A 20,772-nucleotide genomic window follows, 5' to 3' on the forward strand; every position below is an offset into this window, starting at 1 on the left:
ATGCAATTTCCCCCACATAGGTATACAATCTGGAATAATAAAGACATGAAAAACTCTTGACCATTTATTTTGGGACTGTTCTTATGTCAGAAGATTTTGGAGTGAGTTAGAAGATTTTATTTTAAAAGAAACGACTATTAATGTTAATCTGAGAGACTGATATTATGTTTTATTTTGATCCAAATGATATGGACCCTGATTTAACTTTCATTGTTCATTTGTTTATCTTTCATGGAAGATTCTTTATCCATAAAATGAAGTGGGCAGAGAACAAACCCCTCTTCACATTATTTAAGATAGAATTGAAATATTATTTTGAAATGATCAGTAAATGTAAAAACAAAAAAGCAATATGCACCATAAAAGTATTTAACAAATAGAAAACGAATCTTGATATGTAATACCCCTGTCTGTTAGGTGTATGTACTCTTGTTTGTATATTTATGTTTTTTGTATTTGTTGTGTTCATAATAAAAATAAAAATAAATAATAATAAAAAATTAATAAAAAAAATGAATATTATCTCGCATAGAACGCATGAAAACAAGCCAACTAGGTAAATATGTCAACTATTATAACTATGGAGTTGTCGGATTTTGTTTTAATAACATTACACGTCAAAAATAGTAGCACTGGAAAGTTAAATCCTGAGTGATAAAGTATATAGGTTTTCAATTACTTGGCCTATCCACAGGGTACTGGAGAAGACTCATGAGACCATAGGTCTACTGGTAAAATGCACGAGTGGGTACTTATATAAATAAGTGATAAAGTATATAGACTTTCAATTACTGTGCCAAGAGCTACAGTAATATATATTATACTACTATACTGCTGTCTGAGTTGAGCACCGCTGTGATGCGCATTATATACTATTTTATTCCCTTCATCTAAATATCAGTGTCATCAACAATCATGCATGTCAATTCAGTACACACAGTTTAACAGAGAAAATAAAATCAGCAAAAAAGGAAACGTCCCTTTTTCAGGACCCTGTCTTTCAAAGATAATTTGTAAGAATCCAAATAACTTCACAGATCTTCATTGTAAAGGGTTTAAACACTGTTTCCCATGCTTGTTCAATGAACCATAAACAACTAATGAACATGTACCTGTGGAACAGTCGTTAAGACACTAACAGCTTACAGACGGTAGACAATTAAGGTCACAGTTATGAAAACTTAAGACACTAAAGAGGCCTTTCTACTGACTCTGAAAAACACCAAAAGAAAGATGCCCAGGGTCCCTGCTCATCTGTCTGAACATGCCTTAGACATGCTGCACGGAGGCATGAGGACTGCAGATGTGGCCAGGGCAATAAATTGCAATGTCTGTACTGTGAGACGCCTAAGACAGAGCTACAGGGAGACAGGACGGACAGCTGATCGTCCTCGCAGTGGCAGACCACGTGTAACAACACCTGCACAGGATCGGTACATCCGAACATCACACCTGTGGGACAGGAACAGGATGGCAACAACAACTGCCCGAGTTACACCAAGAGCGCACAATCCCTCCATCAGTGCTCAGACTGTCCGCAATAGGCTGAGAGAGGCTGGACTGAGGGCTTGTAGGCTGTTGTAAGGCAGGTCCTCACCAGACATCACCGGCAACACCGTCGCCTATGGGCACAAACCCACCGTCGCTGGACCAAACAGGACTGGCAAAAAGTGCTCTTCACTGACGAGCCACGGTTTTGTCTCACCAGGGTGATGGTCGGATTCGCGTTTATCGTCGAAGGAATGAGAGTTACACCGAGGCCTGGAGCGGGATCGATTTGGAGGTGGAGGGTCTGGGGCGGTGTGTCACAGCATCATCGGACTGCGCTTGTTGTCATTGCAGGCAATCTCAACGCTGTGCATTACAGGAAAGACATCCTCCTCCCTCATGTGGTACCCTTCCTGCAGGCTCATCCTGACATGACCCTCCTGCATGACAATGCCACCAGCCATACTGCTCATTCTGTGAGTGATTTCCTGCAAGACAGGAATGTCAGTGTTCTGCCATGGCCAGCGAAGAGCCCGGATATCAATCCCATTGAGCACGTCTGGGAGCGGTTGGATCGGAGGGTGAGGGCTAGGGCCATTCCCCCCAGAAATGTCCGGGAACTGTGCCTTGGTGGAAGAGTGGGATAACATCTCACAGCAAGAACTGGCAAATCTGGTGCAGTCCATGAGGAGAAGATGCACTGCAGTACTTAATGCAGCTGGTGGCCACACCAGATACTGTTACTTTTGATTTTTACCCCCCTTTGTTCAGGAAGACATTATTCAATTTCTGTTAGTCACATGTCTGTGGAACTTGTTCAGTTTATGTCTCAGTTGTTGAATCTTATGTTCATACAAATATTTACACATGTTAAGTTTGCTGAAAATAAACGCAGTTGACAGAGGACGTTCCTTTTTTTGCTGAGTTTACAATATTTGAGAATATATTTATTTGGGAATATTTTTCGTTAACAGACATGTTTCTAGACATGCTTCTGTCTGTTTAAGGCTGTCATCTCCAAACCAGCCCCCCTCCCACCCAACCCCCGGAGACTTTTATTGCAGATCTACAGATCTCAAAAACGACTTCTCCAAAAACCATGACAGCTTTCCTTCGCAGTTACGAAGAACTTTAACCCCTGGGATATGGTTAAGGTTGACAAGCACTCAAATGTATTGGTGATATCCGATTCTGAACTTTGACCTCCAGCCGTGCTTCAGAAGACTGCGGGGTGGGGCGGTGTGTTATCATTCCTGCTGGATGGAATTAAAGTCTGATAACGAGAGGGATAAAAGAAAAGGAAGGGGTGAAGGATGGATGGAAATCACAACCGCTCCTGGCCACATAAATACCCAAAGTGCCCAGAAATAGATGGAAGGAATGAGGGGGAGAGAGAGAGAACGAGGGTAGTGGATAGAAAAGAGACAGAAGGGGAGAAATTAAAGAGAGGAGAGCGAATGAAAGGGAGACAGCGAGGCAGAAATTCCTCTGGACAGATTCAGGCCAGTGGCTGCAGTCAATAGATCTGGAAAACAATAACACAACCATTCCTTAAGTTCCTGGACAGAACATTCAAAGCTTTATCCAGAGAACAGCATGAAAATAATTGTATGATCAAATACTACTTTCATCTTATGTATAAAATACAGTTTATGTTGAACCCAAGACAACCGTACAAGAATGGACACACACTCCAATTGAAAAGGCAGTATGACGTTTGTTTTATTTACCATCCTATCATCATCATCATCAGCGATATATGTACATTTGTAAAAAATATTCCCGCTAAGCTCTTTGAATAGGCCATTGAAAATGAGACAAGAAATGTTGATGCTGATGTCCGTAGTCTGTCCAGTAGATGGTCAAAACACAGAACATAGGAAATAGCACAAATATACACTGTGGGTAGAAAGGAAATAATGAAGTTGAGGCCAAAACTAATAGTAATATATACTGTACCATAACAGATGGGTTGACACTGTAAGAAACCCTTTTACAGGAGGATGGAATAAAGAAACTTACTCAAGCTTCAGTCAAGAGGCTAGCAACTTATGCCATAACGCGGCTACTTTCTAGGTAGGGTGGTTTTCCCAATGGATAGTCTTTAGCTAACATCAAAACACTGTTTCTTGTCGACAGGAAAAAAAACACATCAATGCATAACGTCAACAGGGTGCTGACTGGAGAGCTGGATGAAAAAAGGAACCTTATGTTGATATCAATGCAGAACTGACAGAAAAATAGTCTTATTGAATCTCAAGTCAGGCTTGAGTCCTTTGACCACATATTGTAGATCCAATCCCAAAGACCGACGGCAGTAGAGATGCAGAGGTCTTGTACAGCCAGAAAGGATGAATACAGAAATGTTCATGTGACATCCATATTGTCTGAAGACATTCTTTCACTCTCCCTCTTTTTGCATTTAGTAATACAGCCACACAGCTAAATGCACACACACATTCATCCATCCATTCAAAACACACACACTTCCTCTCCCCATGCCGGTTCACTGCTTGGCTTTCTTCTGGATGGTGCCAACGGCGGAGATGACGGTGGTCTTGGTTCCGCTGGCGGTGGTTGTCACGGAGACCACCCCTGGCAGGGTTGCCGTGGTAGTGAGCAGTGCGGGCTGGGCCAGGGTCACGGGCACTGCAGAGTCCCACTTACTCTTCCTCTTCTGAGCCTCTGCTGGGGGTGGAGAGAGGCGGGAGAGAGAGAGAAAGTGAACGGGAGAGAAAGGGAACCAGATATACTCTATAATCTTAACCTTTTTCTCTTTCAGGAAGGTCACAACCTAAAATCAGTCAGGGATGATAATGTTTCTATGGAGTGTGGGGGCTCATCTCTCTGCCAGTGATAGTAGAAGAGGTGTTGGTGGTGATAGCTGTCTAGAGGTTGGGGCTAGGGGGATTTGAGTGTACCTGTAGCTGTGGTAGTAGCTGTATTGGTGGTGGGAACAGCTGCATTGGTGGGGATTGTCCCCTTCTTAGTGCCCGTCACAAACTCAATCTAGGAGAGGAGAGAGGAGACAAAATACTTTATCATACTCATACTGCAGAGGGCAGAGCGGAGCCGGGCTGGGTTATGCTGACATTGTGTTGTGATGAGCCTTAATCTCTTGGCAGGGCACTTCTCTGGAAGTGGGTGGAGAGAATAAACTAGAGGCTGCTGGTGGCAACATGCCCCTGACACACAGACTGATAAAAGAGAACAGCCCGGTCTGTGATTGGTAAAACAGTAATTGAGAGGAGTAAACGTACGTACAGGGTTGGCAAAGCTATTTTCTCTGAACAGGTACACTACATAGCCAAAAGTATGTGGACACCCCTTCAAATGAGTGGTTTCGGCTATTTCAGCCACACCCACTGCTGACAGGTAAAATAAATCGAACACACTGCCATGCAATCTCCATAGACAAACATTGGCAGTAGAATGGCCTGTACTGAAGAGCTCAGTGACTTAACGTGGCACCGTCATAGGATGCCATTTTCCCAACAAGTCAGTTAATCAAATTTCTGTCCCGCTAGAACTGCAAGTGCTGATATTGTGAAGTGGAAATGTCAAAGAGCAACAACGGCTCAGCCGCAAAGTGGTAGGCCACACAAGCTCACAGAACGGGACTGCAGAGTGCTGAAGCACGCAGCGCCTAAAAAATAGTCAGTCCTCGGTTACAACACTCACTACCAAGTTCCAAACGGCCTCTGGAAGCAACGTCAGCACAATAACTGTTCATCAGGAGCTTCATGAAATAGGGTTCCATGGCCGTGGAGCTGCACACAAGCCTAAGCTCACCATGCGCAATGCCAAGCATCGGCTGGAGTGTTGTAAAGCTTGCAACCATTGGTCTCTGAAACAGTGGAAACGCGTTCTCTGGAGTGATGAATCACGTTTCACCATCTGGCAGTCCGACGGATGAATCTGGGTTTGGCGGATGCCAGGGGAATGCTACCTGCCCGAATGCATAGTGCCAACTCTAGAGTTTGATGGAGGAGGAATAATGGCCTGGGGCTGTTTTTCTTGGTTCGGGCTTGGCCACTTAGTTCCAGTGAATGGAAATCTTAACAGTACAGCATACGATGACATTCTAGACAATCCTGTTCTTCCAACTTTGTGGCAACACTTTGGGGAAGGCCCTTTCCTGTTTCAGCAGAAATGTACATACAGAAATGTTTTGTTGAGATCGGTGTGGAAGAACTTGACTGGCCTGCACAGAGCCCTGACCTCAACCCCATCGAATACATTTCAGATTGAATTGTAACGCCGACTGCGAGCCAGGCCTAATCGCCCAACCTCAGTGCCCGACCTCACAAATGCTCGTGGCTGAATGAAAGCAAGTCCTCGCAGCAATGTTCCAACATCTTGTGGAAAGCCTTCCCAAAAGAGCGGAAGCTATTATAGCAGCAAAGGGGAGACCAACTAACGCCCATGATTTTGGAATGAGATGTTCAACGTGGATGTCCACATACTTTTGGCCATGTAGTGAATATGTTTTTAACAGAGGTTGGGGATGGGGTTAAGAGGAGAGCAGGCATGGTTTTGTATTGTGGGGGTGGGGGGGGGTGAAAACGTGTGTATTGTAATTCAGGTTACCTCAGGTCCCCTCTTCAAGTCAATAAAAGCGCCCGTGTCCCTCACCTTCGTCCTGTCCTTCTTGGCTTTCTCCAGTTTATCCATCTCTACCTTCTGAGCTTTGGCTGCAGGGAAGGAATGAAAACAGTTCAGCTGATAGGACTACCACAGACTGGCAAGCACATATAGCCACAAAACAAGCATATATGCCTGTCCGCACACATACACACCAATGACTTCCTTACCCAGTGCCTCATAGTAAGAGTCCTCTGACCAGCCGTGAGGATCAAACATGTCTTTAGGGTAGTTGGTTCCCAGTTCATCAATGCCACAGAACTGAATGAGTTTCTCATAGATACTGCAAAGACACACATAGACATGTCAACAAAAGCATCCCACGTATCATCGACGTGATTATAACTCTGTGTGTGTGGCATGAATTAGTGCATGTGTGTGTGTTTGTGTGTGTACCTGGGATTCCTGAACTCTTTCTTCTTCTGAATGTGGTTGTTTGTGTCAAAGTCTCCATGTAGATTCTTTTCATACAGCTTCTGGATCTTCTCCTGTTGACAGAAAACCAACATATCTGATCAGTATAACATAAGAATCAAATCCCCACTAGTATAGTTTTTACGACAAGCACTGTTCGTCTGTCGTGATGTGTATGTATCACAAGCCTAGATATTTCAGTAAAGCCAGGCGCAGTTGTCCATAACTGGAATTGAACTTGCGACCTTCGGCCTCCAAACCTACCAGTGTATGAACAGCACAGAATGACTGGTCAATTGGTAGAGAGGCGTAACAAGTTAGCTTAGCCCCTACAGGGTGTTAATCGATGCGAAACAAGGCAGCTGAACTTGGCAAAGGCTGAAGTCAGGGTCTTTACTCCAGCCTTGACCCATACAGTACCAGTCAAAAGTTTGGACACACCTACTCACACCAGGGTTCTTCTTTATTTTTACTATTTTCTACATTGTAGAATAATAGTGAAGACATCAACACTATGAAATAACACATATGGAATCATTCAGTAACCAAAAAAGTGTTAAACAATCAAAATATATATTTTTGATTCTTCAAAGTAGCCACCCTTTGCCTTGATGACTGCTTTGCACACTCTTGGCATTATGGTGTACAGAAGATGGTCTTTTACCAAATAGGGCTAAGTCCATATTATGGAAAGAAAAGCTCAAATATGTAAAAAGAAACAGCAGTCCATCATTACTTTAAGACATGAAGGTCAGTCACTCCCGAAAATGTCAAGAACTTTGAACGTTTCTTCAAGTGCAGTCGCAAAAAACATCAAGTGCTATGATGAAACTGGCTCTCATGAGAACCGCCACAGGAAAGGAAGACCCAGAGTTACCTCTGCTGCAGAGGATAAGTTCATTAGAGGTAACTGCACCTCAGATTGCAGCCCAAATGAGTTCAAGTAACAGATATCTCAATACAACTGTTGAGAGGAGACTGCGTAAATCAGGCCTTCATGGTCGAATTGTTGCAAAGAAACCACTACTAAAGGACACCAATAATAAGAAGAAACTTGCTTGGGCCAAGAAACACGAGCAATGGACATTAGACCGGTGGAAATTTGTCCTTTGGTCTGATGAGTCCAAATTTGAGATTTTTAGGTTCCAAGTGCCGTGTCTTTGTGAGAAGCAGAGTAGGTGAACGGATGGTTCCCACCATGATGAATGGAGAAGGTGTGATGGTGCTTTGCTGGGGACACTGTCAGTGATTCATTTAGAATTCAAGGCACGCTTAACCAGTATGGCTACCACAGCATTCTGCAGCAATACGACATCCCACCTGGTTTGCGCTTAGTGGGACTATGATGTGTTTTTCAACAGGACAATGTCCCAACACACCTTCATGCTGTGTAAGGGCTATTAAACCAAGACGAGAGTCATGGAGTTCTGCATCAGATGACCTGGCCTCCACAATCACCCGACCTCAACCCAATTGAGATGGTTTGGGATGAGTTGGACCGCAGAGTGAAGGAAAAACAGCCAACAAGTGCTCAGCATATGTGGGAACTCCATCAAGACTGTTGGAAAAGGATTCCAGGTGAAGATGGTTGAGGGAATTCCAAGAGCGTGCAAAGCTGTCATCAAAGGCAAAGGGTGGCTACTTTGAAGAAACTAAAATATAAAATATATTTGGATTTGTTTAACACTTTGTTGGTTGCTAAATGATTCCATATATGTTATTTCATAGTTTTGATGTCTTCACTATTATTCTACAATGTAGAAAATAAAGAGAAACCCTTGAATGAGTAGGTGTCCAAACGTTTGACTGGTACTGTATATTTGACTGACAGGGCTCTGAATGGAGCCATTGTGTGTCTGCAGTTTCTGAGACCTCAGAGCAATATTTGGCAACCAGGCTCCTGGGAGACGCAGGGAGCTGGGCCTGTCAACTGGAGCCAGGGTTATCCACAATGATAAATTTGCCTTAAAACGGACAAGATGGAGGATGGAATGTTATGGCACTACTTTATCTACAGTACTCAAAACAGTCAGTTCAATTGGTAGGAAAACAGTATTGTGATGTTTATTTTTTGAGATACAATGTTAATGAGGCATACTAAAACAACACAGACCACACCCTGGCTACTCATTGGCCTGAGCCTTAACTGTCCCCAGCCCTTCCTGTGTGTGTGTGTGTGCTGGTGTTAGTTGCAGCCCGAGGCAAGGTAGTGATTCATCAGTGATTCACCTGATAGGGGTAATTAAGGGAAGGGATATACCTAGTCAGTTGCACAACTGAATTAATTCCACCAAAATGTGTCTTCTAAATTGAACCCAACCCCTCTGAATCAGAGAGATGCGGGGGGCTGCCTTCAGTCCACGTCATCGGCTCCCGGGGAACAGTTGCTGTGGGTTAACTGCCTTGCTCAAGGGCAGAATGGAATATTTTTCCCCCACCTTGCTGGCTTAGGGATTTGAACCAGCAACCGTTTGGTTACTGGTCCAACGCTCTGAACCGCTAGCCTATTAAGTAGGTGCGTGCGCACACCATGAGGCAATGCTATAAAGTGCTGAGCTGTTCACTCACCAAGACATTCCTCCTCACCTGCCTCAACACCTACCCAACAAGAGCTACATTTACTGATCTAAGTGTTGCATATTTCTCCCTCATGGTTAGGGTTAAGATTTGGGGAGGATACGCTGATCCTAGATCTGTGCACGATGGCAATGTCTACCGGGAATACCAACTTATTTCTGAGGAAAACCTTGGACCAGTGTAATGATTGAGAGACCGTGTCTAGAGGGAAGGAATGTTGACTGACAGAGAGCTGACCACTGAGATGTTTTGTCTGTCTCTTCCTACATGTTGATGTTATTCTCCCACTGGAGGATTCTGCTCTCCAACACTCTGGAACATTCTTGAACATTTACCAACAACTGCAGAACACTGCTTGTCTGGCAGCTGGCATTGAACACTTCTCAGACTTTGGCAGGAGGGGCAATTTACAACCTGGAAACCAATATCTCAGACACACACCTTATCTGTTCTCATACCCCGCCAATTTCAGTACATCATACACTTACCTATCCGCTAGGGGTGTAACTGTACACATGTTCATACTAAACCTTTTGGTACGGGGACCTTGGTACCAGTCCGCATTGTGACGCTGAATGAATACATTAAAAATAAAAACTCTCGGCCTACAGGCTCTGCCTACGCTGCAGTGTATGCCTCAAGTCAATTTGAGCATCATTTTTTTTGTTTCCGGCTATGGCGTTAAAACTAGAGCCTATGCACACTTTGTAATCAAAATTCTAATCTTAATTGGCGCATTTCAAACGGTCCTTTTGTGAGGCGCAGCCAGGAACCAGTTCTGTACGATGGCGTGTGGAGGGGTCGATAAACCAGGAACCAGTTCTGTACGATGGCGTGTGGAGGGGTCGATAAACCAGGAACCAGTTCTGTACGATGGCGTGTGGAGGGGTCGATAAACCAGGAACCAGTTCTGTACGATGGCGTGTGGAGGGGTCGATAAACCAGGAACCAGTTCTGTACGATGGCGTGTGGAGGGGTCGATAAACCAGGAACCAGTTCTGTACGATGGCGTGTGGAGGGGTCGATAAACCAGGAACCAGTTCTGTACGATGGCGTGTGGAGGGGTCGATAAACCAGGAACCAGTTCTGTACGATGGCGTGTGGAGGGGTCGATAAACCAGGAGGGTTCTCCATCATTTAAATCTCCAGTTTGGGAACATGTTTGGCTTCCCAGTAGATTACAACGGCGATGGATAGAGAGAGGATGTCACCATTGCTCAATGAGAATAACCTATGCCAGTGGTTCCCATCTCCAGTCCTCCAGTACCCCCGACAGTACACACTTATTGTTGCCCAAGACAAGAACACCTGATTCAACTTGTCAACTAATCATCAGGCCCTCAATGAGTTGAAGCCAGTGTTTATTGTCTGGGGCTACAACAACGTGTGCTGTTGGGGGTACTAGAGGACTGGAGTTGGGAAACACTGGCCTATGCAGCGGCCAACACCTCAAGCATGTTTTTACGCCAACATCACCCCAGTATTCCTACCACCGGAGCAAGACGGAAACGCAAAAAAAACCCAACTTCGTCTCCCCTCTTCATTCAAGCAGCCCTTCGCGGCCAATTCTGACCGGGCCAAAGAAATGACAAGAGCGATAGGTATGTTTATGGCCGTGGATCTGCACCCACTCACAGCGGTTGAGAGGAATAGGGGGTTTCAGCACCTTGTGAAAGTGCTCGAGCCACGTTACCAACTTCACCCACCCATTTCAGCAAACAGGTACTACCCGCTCTATAGAAGCAAACTAAAGCTGAAGGTGACAATGAATTGGCTAACGCAGCCTGCGATGCGATGGATGGACCTCCAGGGCTACAGAGAACGACAGTGACAGCCCATCATTTTACACCGGAGTGGGAAATGAGAAGTACGTGCTACAGACACGCTCCTGTTATGAGTCACACAAGTGCGCATAATGTATCTCTTTGTAATGAAACACTATAGCATAAGCCTATACAATATCTAAGCCATGTTTACATATTGATTTCACACGTATATTGCACAGTGTTGTTGCGTAATCGTGTGTTATCAGTTAAGAAAACACAAAGTGTTATTCCTGACGGTGCTCTCATTAGGCATTGTATGACTCATGATCATGTATGGAATCAGGAATACAAACACTTTGGATTTTCTCAAACTGAAATGAACTACAGTAACTGTTTACATTACATTTTCCCCCGCTGTGCCGAAACCGAACCGTGAACCCAAAACCGCAATAACTTCCGAACCGTGGGTTTGGTGAGCCGTTACACCCTTACTGTCCTCCCTCCAGTAGTCTGCTACTTGTTGACAGAGAGCTGACCGTGTCACTGCTGACTATGATGGTACTGCAGGCCAGTGGGACAAATGTGAAAGTGATGGTTGTTTAGACCAGGTGACCAGACCAGTGTAGACAGAGGAATTTCACAGGTATGTAAGATGTGCAAGCGTGGTGGTGATATAGCACAGGCAAGTTCAGGTGAGTTGAAATACGGGTAAGTAGAGATACAGTACATAACTAAGGTAAGTGGGGGTGTGAGTGGAAGACAAAGCCCAGGTGTGTCTGTGTGTACCTGTAGGTGACTGGAGCAGCGTCCTGGTGGTTCAGGGGGGATCCGGATCTTGTCAGGCGACATGTTCCTCACTTTCTCTGAGAACAGAGCTGGGGCGGAGATACAGAGAGAAACAACCAATCAGAGGAGCAGACTACAGACAGATATAGATGGGGTATAGAAGCCCATGACATTCTAGCAGCTACTTCTTTATCTTTATAAGTGAACCCAGAAATGATGTCTGTAAAGTCAGTGAGTGTTGAATCAACATGTTTGGTGCATTCCTAAGCTGACAGTTGTTCTGTGTGTGTGTGTATTTGTTTGTTTGTTCGGAGCATCTGGTCCTGGTACGAGACCTACGCACCACACCCAGTCAGGGAGTGTCTGTTGGGGCTTGTGAAGAGAAACAAGGCTCCCCTTTTTTCAACTCTTCCCTCCTTTCTCTCCCTTCTCTCCTCAACTCTTCCGTTCTTTCTCTGACTCCAGGCCAGGCATTCTTCAGTGTCGCTAGAGCCTCCTCAGAGGGAGAGTATTTTACAGTCACTCAGCACCGTCAATCTAATAAGGCTTTAAATCAGGGGTGTTGAACTCATTTTGCCCCGGGGGCCGCATTCGTTTGTCAACGAGCTCCGGAGAGCCACACTGAAAATTGGTTATATATCCTCGCTGTCAAAATGTGCTAAACATTGTCCTCTATCCATTGTTTTTGGAACTGTCGATGCTCCCCGACTGTCTAGTGATTATTAGCGACCTGGACAGTCAAACTATGAATGTAGGTCTATTGACTGTGCACAGTGATCCAGAAACCAACTGTATCTCATAGTTTCAAGTCGGGATTTGCCGTAGCGTCTAATTTAGACCCATTCATTCCACGTGGTTACATGGTTCAAGAAATTGTAGGAATATAGGTCCATTATCATTTCTACACAGTTTCAATTTGGTTTAAGTCATTTTAAAGTATATTGAGTTTGTTTCCCCCCTGGATCCGGCCCGCATGTTCGACACCCCTGCTTTAAAATGGTTGAGAAAATAAATAAATTGCGCGTACACTTCGTATGTGAGAACAGTTAAGTAGGATCCTTTAGCCTGTATTGTAGGTCACATACAGTATGTTGTGTAGTGAAGCAGTTCCTCCATGCACCAAACACACTCAGTCCTTACAGGTAGTGTTCTCTCCCTCTCTCCACCCGTCTCCCTCTCCACCCGTCTCCCTCTCCACCCGTCTCCCTCTCCACCCGTCTCCCTCTCCACCCGTCTCCCTCTCCACCCGTCCCCCACCCGTCTCCCTCCCCCCGTCCCCCACCCGTCTCCCTCTCCACCCGTCTCCCTCTCCACCCGTCTCCCTCTCCACCCGTCCCCCCCACCCGTCTCCCTCTCTACCCGTCCCCCACCCGTCTCCCTCTCCACCCGTCCCCCACCCGTCTCCCTCTCCACCCGTCTCCCTCTCCACCCGTCTCCCTCTCTACCCGTCTCCCTCGCTACCCGTCTCCCTCGCTACCCGTCTCCCTCTCTACCCGTCTCCCTCTCTACCCGTCTCCCTCTCTACCCGTCTCCCTCTCTACCCGTCTCCCTCTCTACCCGTCTCCCTCTCCTTTTACTTGTTTTGTTTGATGCCCAGGTGGAACCAAAAGAACACCCCCACCCCTCACACTACCCTGCTTGACCTTATCCTTGCCTCTCCTCCCCCACTCCATTCTGCCTTGTGTCTGTAGGTGAGAGGGGTATGACACTCCTACAGGGAGGGGCAGGGCGTTACCCTCTCCTACTGGCTAACTGAGCAAGTACACACACTTGCACGGACAGGGGTCCACGCACACTCACTAGAGTAAACAGAAAGAAACCATAACAGAGTAATGATGTACTCAGTGACAAGCACACACTAAACACAAATATTGCACTTGGCTGCATGAACACTTATGAACAGTAGAAAATACCATGGCCTGGGGTAGGGAAAAACCTGACCAGGCATGTCAGACGAGTCATGGGCTCTAACATGAGCATGTGTTGCTTTCCATGAACACAGGCTGCCATGTGTGTGTTCGGCAACAGGCACATAGCAGACATACTGTACAGCGATAGTGGTCCGAATTAGGGTTGAATGGCAGGAACCCGGTTACCAAGATTTATCACCCCAAAACCACTTCTCCATTCCCGGAAGACATAACTGTGAGAAACCGGGAAATATGAATCAATTATTTATATGAACAGCATGGCCTGAAATGGAACTTAAATTATATGTGATGTCTAAATCTGGCTTCTCCGCGGCCTTCTCTCTGCATGATGAATCATCAACGCTCAGGGTGGGGACAGACAGCCCATCTCAATATGGAGTGCAGATCACAACGCATGTAGACCTATCATCTCATTATGGTAACTTTTTTTAAAAACTTGTGACAGGAAGGCCTACATTTGCTGCAGCATAGTCAGCATTTGCAGCATTTGCTGCATCCAATTCTAGTCCTACAGTAATATAAAGACAGAATGTGCGTCTAATTTACCCATCAACATCTGGTTTTGGGAGGACGCCTTATTTTTTTAAATCAATCAAATGTATTTATAAAGCCCTTTTTACATCAGCAGATGTCACAAAGTGCTATACAGAATGGTAAAGATATAATTTTTTCAATTGCAGCTGCAGAGTTTTAAAATAGCCCATCATTCAAATATCGTTGGTTTAAAAATCAGTGAACGCGCGAGCACTCACTCTCTCTCACTTCCATTCAAATTGCATCTAAAACAGATAATCCTGTTAAAGACTGATATATATAGCAGGCCTAGCCTACCTCTTTCAGGAAATAAATTCAATGCACTATTAGCCTTATATTTAGCTAATGAATGACAGTTTATGCATAATAAGCTTCTAACTTATTGCTTGTCTCTTGAGCAATACGCACGCACCTGGCTTCTCTCCTTTAAAAACGCTCCTTTGCTCTTGGAGTCCCATGCAGGAAAATCTAGACTAGGTCAGTTTGCTGGACATTGTTTTTTAGCATTTCTTATACCAATAGACTATTCGAAACAGGACATGAGCTCTTGTTTGCTGAATGTTAAATACAGCAGCCAATAGAACTCCTGGGTAGTTTGAAAGAAGAGCTAACGCGCGATGGCGCTAGGCTATTCAGTTATTTACTCAGACCCATAGCCATTCAATCTTCGTGAGGAGGTGTGAAAACATTCTGCATCCAATTCTAGTCCTATATTATTCAAGCATGTCATTAGAATGATGACAATAAAAGGACAATGAAACGTATTTCATTTAACTGTTGAAAGCGAGGAAGGACTAAAGCAACACTAGTGAGAGAAAGAGGTAGGCAGGCTAATAACATTAGGGGAAATATTCTGAAAGGTATATGCGTCAGCCTACTAACTATACAAACAGGCCCTATTATATTTCAAAATCTAAATTCACTAGGCTATTCTTGCAACTTTGTAGTCAGCATGAACTGTACCAGAATAGCATTTTCTCTTTCTGCTTTATCATGGATGGAACAAGGTGCGTAATTACAGTCCATATAATACAGTAGCCTATAATACAGTACAGTAATACGGTTCACACAAAAAGATAACCCTACTGGAGCTGGTTTCATTTACTTACCCAAGAGAGCATATATCTAGCTATATCTATGTGTCTATGTTTTTCTGTCATGCAATAGCCTATGTATCATATATGTATTGGATTACGGCACAATCCTTTGGGCTTTTTTGGGCTTGGGCTCATTGAATGTCTAATGTAGGGCTCATTAAATGTCTAATGTTGGGCTCATTAAAAGTCTAATTCTAGGGCTCATTAAAAGTCTAATGTAGAGCTCACTAAATGTCTAATGTAGGGCTCATAATGTATGTAATGTAAAGCTCATTAAAAGTCTAATGTAGAGCTCATTAAATGTCTAATGTAGAGCTCATTAAATGTCTAATGTAGAGCTCATTAAAAGTCTAATGTAGAGCTCATTAAATGTCTAATGTAGGGCTCATTAAATGTCTAATGTAGGGCTCATAATGTATGTAATGTAGAGCTCATAATGTATGTAATGTAGAGCTCATTAAATGTCTAATGTAGGGCTCATTAAATGTCTAATGTAGGGCTCATAATGTATGTAATGTAGAGCTCATAATGTATGTAATGTAGAGCTCATTAAATGTCTAATGTAGGGCTCATTAAATGTTTAATGTAGGGCTCATTAAATGTTTAATGTAGGGCTCATTAAATGTCTAATGTAGGGCTCAATGTATTTAATGTAGGGCTCATTAAATGTCTAATGTAGGGCTCATTAAATGTCTAATGTAGGGCTCACAATGTATTTAATGTATGGCTCATCAGGCTCAGGTAGCGTCAGGCTTGAACTTTCGATCAAAGCTCTAATCTATCTATATGCTTTATAATGCTTTTGAATGACACTTTCAGGTTTTGGCAGGAAATACCAGGTTACCCAGGAGAAGTGATTCATTATTCCAGGGATGGAACATTTGTAAAGTACCAGGAAAATATTCAACCCTAGTCTGATAATCACAGCTCCCTCTAAACCACAAGAGGCCCCAGCCCTGCATGATCACCTCTGACTAGGCCTGCCTTAAGCTACTTCTGAATAACAGTAGCTTGAACAGGGGTTTGATATAGCAAGATAAGAGTATTTTCTTTGGAAAATTAAAGCCACCTTGCGTAAATATGAACACATTTGTTTTGGAAGATGTTCAAAGTTTGTAAAGCAATAATATGGCAACTGTATGGGCTAGTCCAGAGTGTAGTCTATATTCAACAGATACACACAGAGAAGCTGCAAAAATGGACATTGAAAGGCAGGCAGGCAGACAGTGAGACAGACCGGCATTGAGAAAGGCAGTGAGACATGTGGCGGTCACTGCCAGACGACCAGAGCGGAAGCCGACAGAGCTCAAGGCTCATTCAACAGCCAGCCAGACAATTCAACTCCCACCATTAAACAGACAAAGCCCATCTTCATGCTGCTTGCTGGCCTGGCACTGCGTGAGACCTTTAGACCAGAACTCTGTGACATTTCCTCCTAACAGAAGCCAACCCAGTGGAACAGACTGGCCCAGGGATGGAATGTACAGTGACAGTCTCAGGCCATGATGATGAGTCACAGTTAAGACACAGTGGCTGTGTTTTTCAAAAAGCTTTTGTCAATTTCCCAGTCTGTTTTGTTGGAGTAATGTGGAGAAGGGGTGGGGTTGTACAGAGCATGTATGACATTCTATTTTGGCATTAGCAGACTCTAGTATGCCCAGTAGATGAAGTGAAGGTATGATGGGTACATGCTACTGTTTGATGGCCTAATACTGTAGGGCAGTGTGTATCAGCCAGGGCCACTCCCTGTTCTCTCCTGTCGTCCTGCTGCTGCTGCTTTTGTTACACTCATATCCTGCCTGGCTCCGAGAGCACACACACGCACGCCCCGCACACACACCCACACACACACACACCTTCCGTCAGCTAATGCTGCACCAACGCCCACCGCTTGTGTACCTGCAAGTGAGTATAAGTTGACCACATGACTCACAGGCCCAACGGGTGTATGACCGTTTCCTGTGGCACATTTATAACCTGAATTACCCCGTCTGAAAACAAACAAAGACGTATTGTACTGCTTAGGGTTGGGCGATATCACGACAGCAGTCTATCGACGATGATTGATAGCCATCGTCGATTGTGAACTTGACTGGCGTTTCGCAGTGCACAGCAGGGACAAGTGACACATTCCTATTTGCTATAGACTATTTAAATAAACATGTTATATACAGAACGCAAGAGAAGTTGTAGGCCAGACAGAGCAGAGAATTCCACCAAAGCAGAACAAAATGTCCAGTCAGAAAATATTGTTTCTCTCTCTCTGTCAGTTGCATGGGCATTAGGCTATAGCCTAAACCTTTTTATTTGTTTTTGGTTTTTATAAATGGACAATTCTTAGCTATCCTTAGTCTAGCGTTTAAAAAAAATGTTGGCAATATTCCCTTCTCCCTTCGATAGGCTATGAATATGACTTTGGGCTATAGGCTAAAGTTACGCTTTAAAACATTTTATACATGGCTTTTTCAACAATGAATGTAACAGAGTTCCATTTCAAAAAGTTGTTTGAATTGCCAAAAAAATTAAGGTAGCCAGGGGACTAATAATGAGAGAGAACAAACAATATCAATAGCCTTTAGAAAAATCAAAGTTTAATCAGGTTTAAGCTTATTAAGAAATAAATTACCATGCGGGGTCGGGAAATAAAAAAAAAAAAATAAAAATCACTCCACGAGGTTGAAAATAGGGGTGAGAATGTTAAAACGAAATTGAATCCCTAACCGAAGCAGTGTTTTTTTCTCCACAAAATAATGCATTTATCAAGATCGTTAAATGGACATATCCAAGGTAAAACAAATGAAAATGCACATAGTTTGCTGTCATTTCAGCTGCTTGATGTGATTGTGTGTTAGCTTTAGTTGGCTAGCTAGCAAAGGAGAAGTAACGTTAGCTTAGCTATCCTCTATAACTAGCCTCTATAACTATCTTATTGAGTCGACAAATCAGCTGGTTGTTGCTTATTAATATTTATTAAATCCTTATTTTTTCAGTTCTTGTCTTTCGTCATCATTGGGCCTCTGCTAGCTAGCTACATGCCAAGGATTTGTTTAGCAAAGAAATGTGGAATGAACCGAATGAACAAAACATGAGAATATCATTAACAACCAGCCTATTTGGTTAGCAACTTCAGAACTAACTACTGGCCTTTGCCCGGACTATATCGTTTGGTGGAAGGATGAAATAAACAGAATTTACTAATTTAGTTAATGAAAACATGTCATGAATCTTTTTTCTTTAAATATGTTGGCAACCACTTTATAAAAGCAATAAGAACAGCCCTCAAGGGCCATCCACACCAAGGCGATAACTGTAAGGATATCTATAATGATAAATTATACATAACTTAACATTGGCAAGCATCCACACCAGCAGACCGTTTATCAATCTATAGTACACCTGTCAATCAACTGATCAACGCATCCTACTGCACACTGTAGGCCTATTAATAAGGTGGTACACCACAGACCACTCAGTGCTTTCAGGGTGAGTTTATTGTCATAGTGACAACTGGTACTCGGGCCAAATTAACTGTTCATCTGGCCAAATTAACTGTTTAGTTTCAGGAGTAGGGCCATTTGGAGGTTATTTGGCAGGTGATGAAATACCAATATCAAAACAAACAAAAAACTAAGAATTGTGATTTCTCACCTCCAAGTAATGGAATTTGCTAGGTCATTAAAAGCAAACATTTGTGACAGTCTCTGCAGTCCTATAGCTACCAGAGGGGGTCCATTATTTAGAGAATCTATACATGATTTTACTACAGGCTATGGCAGTATTTTTCATTATTGCAGTCCACCCAATTGAAGAGTGCACATTCACTTCCATAGCAGATGTTCTAGGCTACCAGCATGCAAAATAAACATGCATTTTAACAGCAGTGAATTTTTTGTAAAACTGCATTACAATGAAATAATTTTTACTTAATTAATGATATTTGGTAAGTTGCTGTGTGTTGGCTTCTAATGACTATATTTTGTTTCTGTTCATTGCACTGTTTGTGTTGCAGATTTTCTTCTGTTCCAGTGAATGCAATTCTGATGTTCTATTATGACTAACTGCATTTGTTTTCAGAATTATTTAAAATATCCATGTCAAAAATGTTATAAATTGATTTGCATTTTAATGAGGGAAATAAGTATTTGACCCCCTCTCAATCAGAAAGATTTCTGGCTCCCAGGTGTCTTTTATACAGGTAACGAGCTGAGATTAGGAGCTCACTCTTAAAGGGAGTGCTCCTAATCTCAGCTTGTTACCTGTATAAAAGACACCTGTCCACAGAAGCAATCAATCAATCAGATTCCAAACTCTCCACCATGGCCAAGACCAAAGAGCTCTCCAAGGATGTTAGGGACAAGATTGTAGACCTACACAAGGCTGGAATGGGCTACAAGACCATTGCCAAGCAGCTTGGTGAGAAGGTGACAACAGTTGGTGCGGTTATTCGCAAATAGAAGAAACACAAAAGAACTGTCAATCTCCCTCGGCCTGGGGCTCCATGCAAGATCTCACCTCATGGAGTTGCAATAATCATGAGAACGGTGAGGAATCAGCCCAGAACTACACGGGAAGATCTTGTCAATGATCTCAAGGCAGCTGGGAGCATAGTCAACAAGAAAACAATTGGTAACACACTATGCCGTGAAGGACTGAAATCCTGCAGCGCCCGCAAAGTCCCCCTCCTCAAGAAAGCACATATACATGCCCGTCTGAAGTTTGCTAATGAACATCTGAATGATTCAGAGGACAACTGGGTGAAAGTGTTGTGATCAGATGAGACCAAACTGGAGCTCTTTGGCATCAACTCAACTCGCCATGTTTGGAGGAGGAGGAATGCTGCCTATGACCCCAAGAACACCATCCCCACCGTCAAACATGGAGGTGGAAACATTATGCTTTGGGGCTGTTTTTCTGCTAAGGGGACAGGACAACTTCACCGCATCAAAGGGATGATGGACGGGGCCATGTACCGTCAAATCTTGGGTGAGAACCTCCTTCCCTCAGCCAGGGAATTGAAAATGGGTCGTGGATGGGTATTCCAGCATGACAATGATCCAAAACACACGGCCAAGGCAACAAAGGAGTGGCTCAAGAAGAAGCACATTAAGGTCCTGGAGTGGCCTAGCCAGTCTCCAGACCTTAATCCCATAGAAAATCTGTGGAGGGAGCTGAAGGTTCGAGTTGCCAAACGTCAGCCTCGAAACCTTAATGACTTAATGAAGATCTGCAAAAGAGGAGTGGGACAAAATCTCTCCTGAGATGTGTGCAAACCTGGTGGCCAACTACAAGAAACGTCTGACCTCTGTGACTGCCAACAAGGGTTTTGCCACCAAGTACTAAGTCATGTTTTGCAGAGGGGTCAAATACTTATTTCCCTCATTAAAATGCAAATCATTTTATAACATTTTTTACATGCGTTTCTCTGGATTTTTTTGTTGTTATTCTGTCTCTCACTGTTCAAATAAATCTACCATTACAATTATAGACTGATCATTTCTTTGTCAGTGGGCAAATGTACAAAGTCAGCAGGGGATC

At 43.7% G+C, this 20,772-nt stretch overlaps 1 protein-coding gene across 4 annotated transcripts in view; it reads right to left on the reverse strand.

Moving 5' to 3' along the window:
- Positions 1-3,613: 3,613 nt before the first annotated feature.
- sap30bp (SAP30 binding protein) overlaps positions 3,614-20,772 on the reverse strand; it is a 47,977-nt gene continuing 30,818 nt past the window's right edge. Inside the window, exons 5-10 of one of the 4 annotated variants that reach the window (XM_014179512.3) lie at positions 11,676-11,764; positions 6,529-6,620; positions 6,303-6,415; positions 6,124-6,182; positions 4,410-4,497; positions 3,614-4,173 (exon numbers count right to left, since the gene is read on the reverse strand). In XM_014179512.3, coding sequence (XP_014034987.1) covers positions 3,995-4,173; positions 4,410-4,497; positions 6,124-6,182; positions 6,303-6,415; positions 6,529-6,620; positions 11,676-11,764 — 620 coding nt within the window. In that variant the 3' untranslated portion in view covers positions 3,614-3,994. Of the gene's footprint in view, positions 4,177-4,409; positions 4,498-6,078; positions 6,183-6,302; positions 6,416-6,528; positions 6,621-11,675; positions 11,765-20,772 lie in introns of all 4 variants that reach the window. The other 3 variants (XM_014179511.3, XM_014179510.3, XM_014179509.3) reach the window with 3 other exon arrangements.

The sequence above is a fragment of the Salmo salar genome, chromosome 28, assembly GCF_965601325.2.
Source record: "Salmo salar chromosome 28, fSalSal1, whole genome shotgun sequence".
NCBI classification, from domain to species: domain Eukaryota; kingdom Metazoa; phylum Chordata; class Actinopteri; order Salmoniformes; family Salmonidae; genus Salmo; species Salmo salar.